We start from the raw sequence: 15,198 nt of genomic DNA on the forward strand, positions 1-15,198 counted from the left end.
TGACGTTGTTGTTACACTGCAGTAAATAAGATTGGTATGGGCAAAGCGAGACAGAAGGGCATTCACCAAGACAATCTTGTCTGTTCACTGACACGAACTAATTACAAAACAGTTGCCAGGTTACTTATCGTTCCATAGTCTGATATCAAAAGGCAAACCCGTGATTGTTATGTAGCCTCTGAAAATATTTACTGATTTGATAGTCACATTCTCTTTTAGACTGTCTCTTGGACAACTCCGCCCTCTTTTCTCATCGCTCTCTGTATGCATTTCTTGTCAAACATGACCTGTTAATGATTTCAGGATCAGTTTAAAAGTCCAAAAGGTTTGTCTTGGTCTTTTCTTTAAGCCTGAGGGATACGGTAAAGCTTTGAATAGACTGACACTCAAACCTAAGACAAAACAAAGCTCAGTGGACGACGCCAACACGCGCATACCTGTAGCCTGCTCTTCCTCTGCTGCAGCTGAACATGCAACAGTTCTCTGTTCCTCATGGCAGTGCTCAGTTCGCTCTGCAGTCCATCAGACCTCTCAGGACCAAACACAGAGTCTAGCAGGTCCCCTTTCACTTCCAGTAGACTGAAGCGCTCCTGCAGCTGGACACTTTCCTTCAGGAGACACTAGCGCAGAGAGTAGAAAAGAACATATTCACACGTCTCATTCCTGAACGTTTTAGTCAGCACCCTGGACAGATTGCCAGTCTGTCACAGGGCAATTTAGAATCATCGATTAACCTAACCCAACTAATTGCACATGTTTGGACCATGGGAAGAAGCCGGAGTACCTGGAGAGAACCCACTCAAACTCCATGTGCAAATCTTACATAGAGTTGCATAGATGCACATAGATGGTGGAGTCAAACTGAGGACCTTTTTGCTGTGAGGCCACTATGCTGCCCAGCTAGCATTATACAACTTCTCAAAGTCCACATATTTACATGAACATTCAAATGAAACTCTAAAAATTATTTCTATGCAGACTTTCACACAGAACTTTTCACTGAGAATTTTGACTGTCCTACAGTGCAGACTGAGTTACGCAACTCAAAACTTTCCAAAGTGAAGAAAGCTAACCAGTTATGATACAATTATCTTGTGAATACAAACAAGCACATCAGGATAACCAAAGTGCAGCAGACAATAGAATCGTATCTTCCCACCGAGGTCTTTGTAGAATGTAGAACGAACTGGGTTGAAACCTTTCTATGTGAGCGTTCATGTTCTCCCTGTGCCTGCATGCCTTTTCTCCGTTTGTGCTCAGTTTTTCCCTACAGTCTGAAGACATGCATGTCAGTAGGGCTGGGCAATATCATACCGTTCACGGTAATACCGGTGTAATTTTGGGCAACGATAGGAAAATGACATATCGCGATAGAATATGGGTAAAACGCGCATGCGCAGTGCCTTTGTTTACAGACGCACATGCCGGCAACGCAGAATGAGAAGAGTGAAAGTGGATCGTTGAATGAAACAGATGAACCAGAACTGGTTTGTAAAAATGCTGCAACTTCAGTGGTGTGGAACTGGTTTAGCTTTCGTCCGTCAGATACACAACAAAGCACTATTTTTGGTAGAGCATGCTAGCGGGCCGTCGTTATTACACACGGTTAAAATCAATCCTTTGATTTTTCTGAAAGTCGACAGCGCCCCTTATAATCCCGTGTGCCTTATGTATGAACTCTGGTTGTGTTTACTGACCTCGAAACGATTTTATGTACACGGCGCTCGAAAATCTGTCAAATGTTTTAGTACAACTTTGCTAAGCTACGAAGCCGCACCGCTTGATGGATTGTTGGAGCATTACGGCTATCATAGGCAGGAGCCTCGCGGAGTGATACGTACTGTGCTTCAACATAATATTACCGTATTGTGTGTGTATCACCTCTTTTTAAGTTTTGTGGATATTATACATGGTTATGCTGAGGATATGTCGGCCAGTTTCCACTGGAAATGCCTTTTGGTTAAACTGTCAGTAAGGAATTTGCATTTGCACTGTTACATTTTTATATAACTTTAATGCACATAAAAAACAGCTGCTTGTTTAAGTGAAAATACATTGATTTTTGTTTTTGTTTTGCACTAATAAAGTTGTGGAGTTGTAAAGCATTTTGTCTCGTGTCAATTATATCGTCAGTTATATCGTTATCGCAAATTTTCAAATGTATATCGTGATAAATATTTTTGGTCACATCGCCCTGCTCTACATGTCAGGTTAAAGAGCTGATTCTAAATTGGTAGCAGGTGTTGATAGCAAGTTTTGAAAGCCCATCTGACCTCCCAACCTGTATGATTGTGTCTGCTCCGTTTGTGTTAAGCTAGTATGAAAGTTTTTCTTGGTTGCACCAAACAATTCAAATTGCAGGGGTTAACATACACAAATTTACAAAGGTGAGGAATTTTTCTATATGAGCAAAAAGTCCTTCTAAAGATAATGCATTTGTTTTACCTCAATCTTCTGGACTAACATGGCAACATGGGAGAAGTCTGTGACCTCAGCAGAAGTTTCCAACACCTGAGAAACTGTATCTTTCCATTGGTCGTAGACCAGTAGCGGGTCTTGGAGGATGTTTCTCAGTCCCAACTCGGACTCTGAACACAGTCTAGTTGCTCGACATTTCACACTGAAACACAGCACATATGTACAAATGTACAACTACAATTTGAAAAGAAGTTTCCCAGAAGCCCTAAGGTGTTATGATTTATCCTTACAGTAAATAAACAGAGTCAGATTTTGCAGCTAATAAGTTCCACATTCCTGCTGGTAGTTCCATATTTCTCCCTAGATGGAGAGCTACTGCTGGTGACACATCAGTGAAGATACACTACCAGTCACAGACACAGCTTCTAATTTAATAGGAAGACAGGAAATTTCACAAATGAACCCTGACAAGGCACAGTGGTGAAGTAAAAACTATTTCAGGTGACTACATCATGAAGCTCAGTGAGAGAAGGCCGAGGATTTGCAGAGCTGTCAACAAAGAAAAGGGTGGATACTTTAAGGTATCTGAAATATAAGACATATATAAAGTTTTTATCCATTTTTTCTTTGCTACATAACTCCATATATGCTTCATATATATTATATTTGCCTTCAGTATGTATCTACAATGTAGAAAAGTAGTAAAAACATTAAATGAGAAGGTGTGTCCTAATTTTTGACTGGTAGTGTATGTCATGCAAATGTGTTTGAAAAAGGTGCTTCGACTTGTGAAAATTTCGACTTACCAAAGACCCTCTGGAACGAATTAATTTCGTAAGTCAGGGTTCCACTGTATAACTAAACACAGCATTTATAATGTAACACACCCGCATTTATAAAGTGTGTGCATTCTTCAGATTATTATATTATATTTTCAACAGATTTATTATAGCACATACATTTTCACTTTTAACATTCTCATTTAGATAACAAAAGTAATCTAAGGAAAGTAAAATGATTAATTTTACTAAATGATTAGTCATCATGGGGCCTTATTTTTAGTTTTGTTTTGGGGTTTCAAAAAACTCCCACACAAACACAAACACAAGCTCCCTAGCACATACCTTTGATGTTCTTTAACAACAGCCAAGACATCATGAGAAAGGTGACGCGAGTCCTCTGAGAACCTGAAGAGCTCCCTGAGCTGAGCCTTGAGCAGTTCCACCTGGGATTCTTCCCCTGCTAAAGTATTCCTCACACCCTGAAACACACAACAGAATATAAACAGTACAAGAGGAGTACAAGTAGCAACTCACACAAAAACTAACAACCCCAACGCTCACTGAGCTATTATATAATCCTGCACTCTAATCAATCCCAGGGTTAATTAAAGGCCAAATTCTGACACTACCATCTGAATGTTGTAGCAGATTTAGAGCTTAATGAGACTACCCAATATTTTACTGTCTAATATTGGTGAGCCTGTGTGAACTGTAGCTTCAGCCTCCTGTTCTTAGATGACAGGGGTTGCAGCTGGTGTGGTCTTCGACAGCTGCAGCCTATCTGCATGAAGGTTGGACGTGCTGTTTTCTACTGCCTTCAAGGATTCTAGCGATTCTTGTCTGAAGTCAACAAGACATTTTCACCCAGAGAACAGCCACTTACTGGATATTTTCTCTTTTAAAGACCATTCTCTGAAAACTCTAGAGATAGCTGCGTGTGTTTGCTTGTCGAGCAGTTGCTCTTGACTTTCAACTCTTGTCCCTAGTGTGGTGTCACACAGGCAATATGGTTCAATAAACAGCACTATGTAAAGGCTTTGACTCATTCTCATTTCTTTATATCTCTGTGGATACACAAAGGAAACACAGCATTTCCAAGGGTCAAAAATGGAGTGAGAATTATCATCAAGAAATTCAAAGAAAACCACAGAGTGCAGAACAAGCCTGGCAGAGGTAAGATGCAAGAAACAAAAGTAATCAGAGACATGTATACAGACCTTACCTTAACATGAGTAAATGACCTAGCCAAGTTGGGAATTGTAATATCAAAGAAAACAACCCCTAGAGCATTGCACAGGAATGGACTCCAAGGCTGCAAACTAAGAAAAATTCCACTTCTGCAGAAGAGACACTTTCAAAACAGACTGAAGTATGCTTAGAACAACCTGGAGAAAGATTATGCATACTGGAAGCATCCTTTGGTCAGATGAGACTAAACTAGAACTCTCTCTGGACAATGAGGCACTGTTTACGCTTGGATAAAGAAAGAAGAGGGATACAACCCAAACAACACTTTAACACTCCCTCCACAGTGGAAGGAGTGTTATGCTGAGGGGATGCAGCATACATAATACCTCCATAATAAAGTCCAAGGCTCATGCCAGAAGACCATCAACTCTGGAGCAGCGCGAGAGATTTGCTAAAAAAAAGAACGGGCTGAGTTTGCTCAGGAAGCATGTGTGACAGTTGCTGAAAAACACACAAAAAAATTACTCCAGGATGTTAATCAAAGCTCTTCTTTGTTGCTGTGTTTGGGATCACAGTCATGCTCAACAATAAAGTCCTGCCAATTAGACACTATTCAGATGCCGTGGTTGATGAAGATCTTGTGGTACTTTTTTGCATTTATAATTTCATCAATTTTACAAAGATGTCCAACTAACATCACAATTGCCAGTCTTGGTAGCCAGGGATCAAGTCCACCACGGTCTCCACTCCTGGCCGCCGTCCAACACACAATGCACCCTATCCCTATGGCGCCTGCAGGTGGTGGGCCAGCAGGAGGATGGGCCCCATGTCCCCTTTTCGTGCTCTGCCCGGCCGGGCCTCTTGGACTAAGGGCCGGCTACCAGACGCTCACCCTTGGGTACCATCTCTGGGCCTGGCTCCAGGGCGGGGCCCCGGTAACCCTATCCTGGGCTGGATGAATTGTTCCCTCTATGGTTTTCTCATAAGGGTCTTCTGAATCGCTGTTTGTCTGGTCCCTCACCCAGGACCAATTTGCCATGGGAGACCATACCAGGGGGCAGAAGCCCCTGGACAACATAGCTCCTGGGATCCCTGTGACACACAAACCCCTCCACCACGATAAGGTAGCGATTCGCGGAGGGGCAAATCTGAGGCCGTGGTTCTCAGCCGGAAAAGGGTGGAGTGCCCACTCTGGGTCGGGGGCTAGTTCATGCCCCAAATGGAGGAGTTTAAGTATCTTGGGGTCTGTTACCATGGATTTCCAATGCAGTTTTCATATAATTTGGCATACCTGTGATTTTGTACCAGTCCCCTAACTTAAGTATGGCTCCTTGACTGCCACCCTTCCCCTGAGTCTGGGAATGAACTTGATCCTACTATCTTTTCTCCCGACCTTAAGAAAAAAACCCTCATAAGATTGCTTCAAGGTGAGACGATTATACAGATGAATACCCCAGATCGTCTGGCATTAGAGACACACCTAACAGAAGCCACTCCACAGGTACAGAGCTCGTCTGCAAAAAATAAATCTGGCTACGTCTCTAGGAACGCAGATAGAACTAATAATGTGACTGACACACCTCTCTGAGGAATCCGGTGTCTCAAACAAACATATCAGACAGTGGAGAATACCTCGAAATGGCAAGAAATTAAGTGAAAAGAGAAACTTGTCTATAAAATAAAATTTGCAATGTACTGTTTGGAAACATGTTGTTTGTGTTCAGGACTACCAAAAAAAACAAACAAAACTATCAGACTAACTATCATGACAATTTGGGAGTAAAGGCACATTCAAACAAAGAACCAGTTAAACTCTGGTGTTACTTTCTTTTAACAAAATGTTGACAAATGACAACTTTCAGCAAAGATGTGATAATTAACTAAACTAAAAACTACAACTAGATGTGATTTAGTCTTTGGTTTAGTCTGCTTCTCGGAACAACCAGAAGCATCTGACCAGCTGAAGTTAAAGTTCTGTTCTTAGTTTACTTATTTAAAAGTTCAGAAAGGTGCTAATCCATTTAGTGCCTTAAAAATGCCTATTGCCTTAATTGCCTTTTGCAATAATAAAGCCTGGATAAAACGCAGACATGAATTGTTTTCTTGAGGTTAAGAGGTAAGAGAATGAACAGGTTAACAGAAATACTAACTCCAGTATAAAGCAGAGCTGGAGTGCATCTGAGATTCTTTCTGGAAAAGCAGCTGAACAGTCAAAGGGACTACAACAACAGCAACCTGGAATGTTAAAACACAAGACGCTAGGGAGGGGCTAAGTTACAGCTAGTTGGTAAGCAGTGACTGTCTGTTTCAGAATGATACTGTTCTCTCAGACAGGTACAACAAAATAAAAACAAAAACAGTCTGAAGTGATTCATCAGATATACTTGGATGGCTGTTAAAGTACCCTTTGACCTACTCAAAGTCTGGGATACAAAGCAAAAGCTAACAATGAGGCAGCTAACCATAAACATGGCAATTATAACTCAATATGTATGTAACAAACACATTTTTCATTTTTTATGACCCAATGTGTAGGTTTGTACACTGCTCTGTGCAACATCTGTTACCCTCAATCATACACTGGCCACTTAAACTGGAACCTAAACTGAGCTTTCTTTTTATTGTTTACATCAGGACATCCCAGACAGTATACAAATCGATCATCAGCACATTAAAAGAACCACAGTAACTTGGTTACAGAAACGGCAGGAAAAGGAGAGGTAGGACTTTCCTGTATTTATCTACATCTCCACTACCCTTTACACTATAACACTGCTGATATGGTTAATAACCCTACCGTGTATTTTGTCCACTGGCCAACCATTTGCTCTTCAGTGTGGTCAATGCGATCCCTGCAGTCCTGGGTCTCCTCCAGTTCCTGGTCCAGCCCTTTGAACAGCTCTCTGAGGCGGCCGATATCGTCTCCCAGCCGCTGGCACCGGGTCATGTACTGACTGTGAGTATCCAGGCTGGAGCGGAGGCCTTCATCTGCCTTGCAAAGACCCTCCCTCAGTCGCTGCCAGCCCAGCCTCAGTTCCTCTGCCTCTTCAACCACTTCTTCCACTCCCGCAGGAGAGGTGTTGGGCCTGAGGCTTTCCACCATGCCTTCAATATCCAGCAGGGCCTTCTCCTCACAGGCCACACTGTCATCCAGAGCCTGAAAAAGGTAAGAGACAAAACATTGCATGATGGCTGGTGCAAAGATATACGACAACCTACCAAGGTAACTCAAATTTTCAGACCTCACATTCAAAAATGTGCACCTCTTGACCTTTTTCAGGCCAGAAGCTTTGAATCATTCTGTAAAAGCCTAATTTTACAGAGTGATTGAACCAGCAACCAGCTCTCATCTGGAACAACAATCTAAAATCTAATCTAAGTTACCTCTAATCTAAGGTAAACATAGCAGCAGAATTGCTCTAGACGTGCACAATCAGTTAGGAAATCAGTTCAGTTTCAGGGTCTCACTTTTAATGCTTTGAGCTTTTCCTCAGCTATGTCATTCCTCCCCATCACTTCAGTCAGTTCCTTGGTTTTTGACAGCAGCCAGGACTGGAACCTCTGAACACAACCTTGGTATGTCTGGTGTTCCTCGCAGATCTTCTGAAGCAGTGAAAGACGTTCCTAGCACAGCGGGAGATATATCTCTAGGTAATTTTTAGCATTGCACTGTTCAAAACAAACGAACATCTTAAACCACATTTGGATGTCTGAGCGAGAAACCTGAATATGAATTTGTATTCTTCTGCGAGACCTTCTGCTGAAAAATAAAAGAGAAGAAAAATACTAACAAGCGTTTCCAAGTAAGAGAGGCTTCCAGGGAATATAATCTCATTAGAAAAACAAATAAAATAAAAAACACTTTTATTTAAATCAGACGTTTCCCATTTGTAGTTAAAAATACAGCACTGCAAGCAGACTGATCTGTTCAGCTTATAAAAGCAGTGTGTGGGAAAATGCGACTGACATTTTAAAGAGCTATTTGAAAAGGGAAAGAGGAAGAACACTGTGTGACTCAGGGAACAGCACAACAGCCTGCATGTGTTTGCTCTTACTGACTAATCCAACGTTGTCTTCACTAGTAAGGTAAATTATTCAGTCAGTAAACTTGCAGTCCCTGGATCAGATTACAGGTGCACAGAATAAATATCACCACATATCTTCATTGACATATTCATCCAGACTGCACCCTTCACACAGTCATGTCCCTTGAGAATATTTCAAATGTTTGACCAACTATTTGACCCACCAGTAGTCTGTGTGTAGGTGTTTGAATTTGTGCGTGAAGTGGTTGTCATCATTTCAGCTCAGGACGACTACATCTGTAGGTGTTTCTCAAGCTCCATGCTTCCTGATGCAGAGGAACTGGACTGCACTGGAGGCTTTACTTTTACGTCCACCAATCAACCACAACATTAAAACAACTGTTTAACATAGTGTAGGCATGCTACTAAATCAGCTCTGTCCATCAGTCCACACCCACTCCTCAGTCTGTGCTTTGAAGATTATGACAATTATTATGACTCTGGGGTGTTGATTCATTTAAACTAACACAATCATCCTCCTGTAACCAAGTTTCTATAAGGCAGAATAAATCGATTTTTTGGTCAATTATTAATTCATGTAGTGACAGACACCTAATGTTTAATAATCCACATTTCATTTGTTTACTCTTTTGTGCAGTTGTGGATACTACACTGTTCTTTCTGTGTTTTAAAAAAAAATTTAAATGATTTTTTGCAGATTTTTGCTTTGTTTTTGTTGGTTTGGGAGCTGACGCTCAGTAAGGCTACGACTCTGCTTCCTGGTCCCAACTAACAGTCAAGAAAGGAAATGGTTTTAAAAAAGAAAAGAAAAAATAGACTCAACGACAAACTGCACTGTGACTTCTGAACTTTGCCTACAGAGCGGCCACCTTACACTTTTCATAAGAACCAGGTCAAGTAAGTGCCTCACCTCAGCTCTGTCTCTGACATGATTGTACGCTTCCTGCAGTCTCTCCTGGGCCTGAGGATCCACACTGGGGTCCTGGGTTCTGTTGTGCAGTGCAGCTGCCTCATCCAGCAGCCTCTCCAGTAGCACCGCCTGGCCTTTGATATCACTCACCACCACCCTCTGCTGATCGACCTGCCAAAGCTTCTCTTTCGCTCCCAGCTGCGCTTCTAGCTCGACATCATGGCTTCGTTGCTGCTTTGTCAACCACAGCTCAAACTCTTTGTAGGCCTCCAGGTACTCACTCCAGTGCAGCCACACCCACTCTATGCGACTGTTTTTAAGGTAAAAACAAGAAAGAGACAATTTGTGTCAGGTCCATTGTTTCAGTAAGTCCTATTTAATACGTTTTTAATTAAAAGTGATAGGTCTAACAAAGCACATTTGTTTCTACAACTAGACATAGGCTGCTGTCAAAGTTTGTTGCCTTTAAAAAGACATTTTTAGCTTCCTGAAACTGGATTTTATTTACCTTCTCGCTTATTTGCTACATTTATTTATTTGTTTGCTGGTTATTTCAGGAAACCATCTGAGGGCCATACATGAATTTCGACCAGCACGTGTTATCCTCCCCCTCCATCACATACCCCAACATTGTAAGTCAATAAAGGGTTCCTAATCCAGCCATGAGGGCATTTATGCATATCAAGGGGCTTTTGGCCGCATATGAACAATCACAAACCATGAAGGTCTAACAATTAAACTGAAAATACAGAGGTTTAACACATACATGCTAGACATCTGCATTGTTTTAACACAGCTTCAAGCAGCAGTGTGTGACAAGTGCTGTACATTATGTTCAACTACGACATAACTGCAGAATTCTTTACTTGTTTAAGAAAAAACCTTCGAAGGCAAACTCGGGATGCTTGTAAGAATCAGGAGTTGTCTTCATGATGTCAATGTACAGGGTGGGCCATTTCTATGGATACACCGTAATAACATGGGAATGGTTGGTGATATTAAAGTCCTGTTTGTGGCACATTAGTATATGTGAGGGGGCAAACTCCTCAAGATGGGTGGTGACCATGGTGGCCATTTAGAAGTCGGCCATCTTGGATACAACTTTGGTTTTTTTCCAATAGGAAGAGGACCATGTGACACATCAAACTTATTGGTAATGTCACAAGAAAAACAATGGTGTGCTTGGTTTCAACGTAACTTTATTCTTTCATGAGTTATTTACAAGTTTCAATTTTCTCCCACTCTTCACACACTGATAGCAACACCGCAGGATTTATGCCAGCACAGGCATCCAGTATCCGTAGTTTCAGGTGCTGCACATCTCGTATCTTCACACCATAGACAATTGCCTTCAGATGACCCCAAAGATAAAAGTCTAAGGGGGTCAGATCGGGAGACCTTGGGGCCCATTCAACTGGCCCACGATGACCAATCCACTTTCCAGGAAACTGATCATCTAAGAATGCTCGGACCTGGCACCCATAATGTGGTGGTGCACCATCTTGCTGGAAAAACTCAGGGAACGTGCCAGCTTCAGTGCACAAAGAAGGAAACACATCATCATGTAGCAATTTCAAATATCCAGTGGCCTTGAGGTTTCCATTGATGAAGAATGGACCCACTATCGTTGTACCCCATATACCACACCAAACCATCACTTTTGTTGTTCCAACAGTCTTGGAGGGATCCATCCAATGTGGGTTAGTGTCAGACCAATAGTGGTGGTTTTGTTTGTTAACTTCACCGTTCACATAAAAGTTTGTCTCATCACTGAACAAAATCTTCTGCGTGAACTGAGGGTCCTGTTCCAAGTTTTGTTTTGCCCATTCTGCAAATTCTGTGCGCCGATCTGGGTCATCCTCGTTGAGATGCTGCAGTAGCTGGAGTTTGTAAGGGTGCCATTTGTGAGTAGCTAATATCCGCTGAAGGGATGTTCGACTAATGCCACTCTCCAGGGACATGCGGCGAGTGCTACGCTGTGGGCTCTTGCTGAATGAAGCTAGGACAGCCACTGATGTGTCCACATTTTGGCAAATCCAACACTGAACCAGTTTCACGAAACTTAGCAATCAGTTTGCTAACTGTAGCATGGGAGATGGGTGGTCTCGTAGGGTGTCTTGCATTGAAATCTGCTGCAATGACCCGGTTACTGTGTTCACCAAATATCAACACAATTTCGATCTGCTCCTCACGTGCCGACTCCTAAATGGCCACCATGGCCACCACCCATCTTGAGGAGTTTGCCCCCTCACATATACTACTGTGCCACAAACAGGACTTTAATATCACCAACCATTCCCATGTTATTACGGTGTATCCATATAAATGGCCCACCCTGAACATAACAAGGGTTTACAGTAAGGTACAAACCACCGGTTACACACAAGCACAGAAAGACCAGATTAGACTTTGCCAGAAAATATCTAAAAGAGATGTCACATAAAAAGAGATGGCGTGTGCAATAGTTAGGGTTTAAAGTTGCTTGTTTACTTTGATTGTTTGTTTGTTTTGTTTTTTTGCACGACACCAGAACAACAGCAGGTGTCCGTAAGTTGCAGTTGCGGTACTATGGCACCTAGCCAGCCCTACAGAAGAGGAGGGGACTTAAAGGGAGTGATTTTTTTTAAGTGACAGGTAATTTGAAATGCAACATTTCTATCAGCTCAAAAATCAGCAAACACAAAAACTGCTTGTGCAGAGTTTGTCTCAGTGTGTTGCAGCTAAAGGTCCAGCTGCTGTATTTGACAGGGAGAGAAAAGAAAGAGATAACTTTCCATCAGAGATGGAGAAAGATAAGAAAGACAGGACAGGAAGGAGAGGTTAGATTTAAAGGTAAGGACTGCTCAGTGGGGTTTGATAAACTGGAAATTTAAAGCTTACATGCAAGTCCTTATGTTTTCAAATCAGAGGTCTGTGCACCTAACATGTTTTTTTATATTATGAAACATGCTGTAAATTGAACGTTAGAGGTAGACTAACTGTGGCATTTAAAGACTGCATGAAAATATTCTTTAGGTTAGTTTGGTGTACTGTGATGCATTTAAATTCAAGAACAGTGTGTGACTGATACACAGTGGCTGTGGCCATGGTCAGAGTTAGGTTACATCGAGTGTAGCAGAGATTAATGTAAATTTAAGCTGATGATGCTGAGATTCATTTTGACTGAATTCCACCTTCATACCAACTACATACCATCTAGAAAAATACAGTATACTGTCAATGAAAAGGATGGAAATCAGCGAGGACAACTCATGACATGTCTGCTTACATCTTTCTGAATTTAGTTGTGCAAATCCACAAGGAGCAGTGTGTGACAGCAGTAGCCCAGATCAGCTGATCACAGCCTGTAGACCAAGAAACTCTAACAGAGCTCTCAATAAAAATTATTGTGAGTTGTGATTCTTCCCCACACTATGCTACTACAACTGATTTTAGGGTTCCCTCAGCAGCTGAATCCCACTTCAACTCCTGACTGTGCTCATTTTCCTGTTTAGAGGCAGTCACACTAATGTAGGCATAAGAAAATCAAGTTTAAAAATGTTGCTGCTTCTTCTTCTTCTTTCTGATTCAAGCTGAGTACTGTTAGAATTAAAAATTATATTAAAGTTTGTATTCCCATTTTCTAATATTATTTTATTATTGCATTAATATAGCACACAGCTCAGTTAGCTTTGCACAGAAAGCTGGTAGAAACTTTAAGTACATTTCAAAGCCTGTACTTCTTTTTTACTTTTACTTGAGTAAATAAGTTTAAGTACTGGTTCAACTGTTAACACTAGTATCTGTAGGGCTGCACGATTTTGCATAAAATGAGAATCACGATTTTTTTGCTTAGAATTGAGATCACGATTTTCTTTTCCAGTATAAATATTTATTGCACTTATTAACTGCACATCAACTTTGTAACAGTTGAGACTGAATATAAAAACAACAAATGTCTCACGTTTTGTTGTTGCCGCAAAATGTTGTACTGCTTGAAATCCCGTCTCCACCGTTGCTCGACGCTGCGTGTATAGAGCAGGTAGTGCAACAATAGAAAAATAGTTGCGGGACAGCACTGTGTAGCGTTTGTCTAGGGTGTTGATCATTTTCCCAAATCCCTCATTTTGCACAGTGTTGATGGGAGCCATATCTTTGGTCAGGTGATAAGTGATGGCCTCCGTGATTTCTTTGTGCCTGCGGGAGGTCGACGGGTATAGGGAAGCGCTGTATAAGGTTCCCGTTATTGATGTTTGGGTGGTTGACCGGGACGGATTTTCTCCTGTCACTTTCTCGTCATCCCTGACGTGCTCTCCGTTGTTTTCTCCCTGCTAATTTTAGCAGCCAGCTTCTGTATCACGTGGTATAAGGCTCCGCCCTTGTCATTTGTTGAGCAGGAAGAGTGAGCGCTTGTTTTCATGCAGAGTACGTCCCGGATCAAAATGCGGTACAATCGTCGTCGTCTTTTTTCTTTAAATCGTTGTCATTTGGAAATGAGATCGCACATAAGTATGAATTGAGATCGCGATTTTCTAACGATTAATTGTGCAGCTCTAAGTATCTGTACTTCTACTTAAGTAGAAGAGGCGTACTTTCACCTCCTCTGCTAATAATAGATTGAATGCCACGTTGAGGCCGTCATTTTTTGTATCTACTCCCATCCAGAATTTTCTGAGAAATGTCAGAATTATGAGATTTTTTCAAGCTACACGAAAACATCACTGTGTGTTGTAACAGGAAGTGATACTCTAACGCAGAGAGAGGCAACACCAAGTAAGAGCCTTTTTCTCTAGTTTAGACCCACTAAGCTGAGCTTATACGGTAAGGTAATTCAAAAACAGAACATGAAGTCAAGGCTGCCCTCAGGCCAAACCAACCAGTAATGCTACACATTACCACACATCCTGCACTCCTGAACAGTGTAGATGACCACCTGTGACAGTGGGTGATGTAGGTGCAGGTCTCTTCCCAGAGGCCTTTCAGGTCTTTGAGCTGAGTATGGGTGTGGTTCCTGAGCTCTTCATTTCCATTCTGCAGAAGCTGCTCAGCAGCCACCAGCACCATGTCCATCTTCACACGGCCTTCTTCCTCTGACTGGCGGATCTTCTGTTGTCGAGAAAGGTGGAATTGAGAGAGAGAGAATGAACTGTGGATAAATCTAATTTTAACAAAATTGCCTGAGCTAAATAAAACATGAAGTGAAGTATGTTCATATGTAATGGAATTTGTTAAGTATAACATGAAAACAAAATAGATTTTAATGTTTAAACTTTTTTTGAATCATGTACAAACCCAAATCAGAAAAAGTTGGGCCAGTATGGAAAACACAAATAAAAAAAGAAAGTAGTGATTTCTAAATTTACTTTGACTTCTATTTCATTGCAGACAATATGAACACAAAATATTTCAGGTTTTGTCTGGACACCTTCATTTCATTTGTAAACATACATAATTTTCTGTAGTTCAGACCTGCAACATATTCCAAAAAGTGTTGGGGCAGGAGCAATTTAGGGCTAGTAATCAGGTAAATTGGTTAAATATGTTACGTTAGACTCTTTTTCTCTAATTGATCTTTCTGAGTTAACTTCAATAATTACTTCCTCCAAACCATCAACGTGTCTTTTAGACCCCATTCCTACAAAACTGCTCAAAGAAGTCCTGCCATTAATTAATTCTTCGATCTTAAATATGATCAACCTATCTCTAATGATCGGCTATGTACCACAGGCCTTCAAGCTGGCTGTAGTTAAACCTTTACTCAAAAAGCATCTCTAGACCCAGCAGTCTTAGCTAATTATAGGCCAATCTCCAACCTTCCTTTCATATCGAACATCCTTGAAAGAGTAGTTGTCAAACAGCTAACAGATCATCTGCA

General features: G+C 41.4%; 1 protein-coding gene across 2 annotated transcripts in view; it reads right to left on the bottom strand.

The window, feature by feature from the left end:
- The window catches only part of syne3 (spectrin repeat containing, nuclear envelope family member 3), a 54,896-nt gene that overhangs the window by 29,270 nt on the left and 10,428 nt on the right, over positions 1 to 15,198 (bottom strand). For both annotated transcript variants that reach the window (XM_086274798.1, XM_086274797.1), the window contains exons 3-9: positions 14,257 to 14,429; positions 9,345 to 9,654; positions 7,857 to 8,012; positions 7,186 to 7,545; positions 3,543 to 3,679; positions 2,446 to 2,620; positions 438 to 620 (exon numbers count right to left, since the gene is read on the bottom strand). In XM_086274798.1, coding sequence (XP_086130924.1) covers positions 438 to 620; positions 2,446 to 2,620; positions 3,543 to 3,679; positions 7,186 to 7,545; positions 7,857 to 8,012; positions 9,345 to 9,654; positions 14,257 to 14,429 — 1,494 coding nt within the window. The remainder of the gene's footprint in view (positions 1 to 437; positions 621 to 2,445; positions 2,621 to 3,542; positions 3,680 to 7,185; positions 7,546 to 7,856; positions 8,013 to 9,344; positions 9,655 to 14,256; positions 14,430 to 15,198) is intronic.

This window comes from Aulonocara sp. 'chitande type north' Nkhata Bay, linkage group LG19 (genome assembly GCF_057382095.1).
Source record: "Aulonocara sp. 'chitande type north' Nkhata Bay isolate Kocher_YH1m ecotype deep benthic linkage group LG19, A_spYH_male_GT1.1, whole genome shotgun sequence".
Classification (NCBI taxonomy): Eukaryota; Metazoa; Chordata; class Actinopteri; order Cichliformes; family Cichlidae; genus Aulonocara; species Aulonocara sp. 'chitande type north' Nkhata Bay.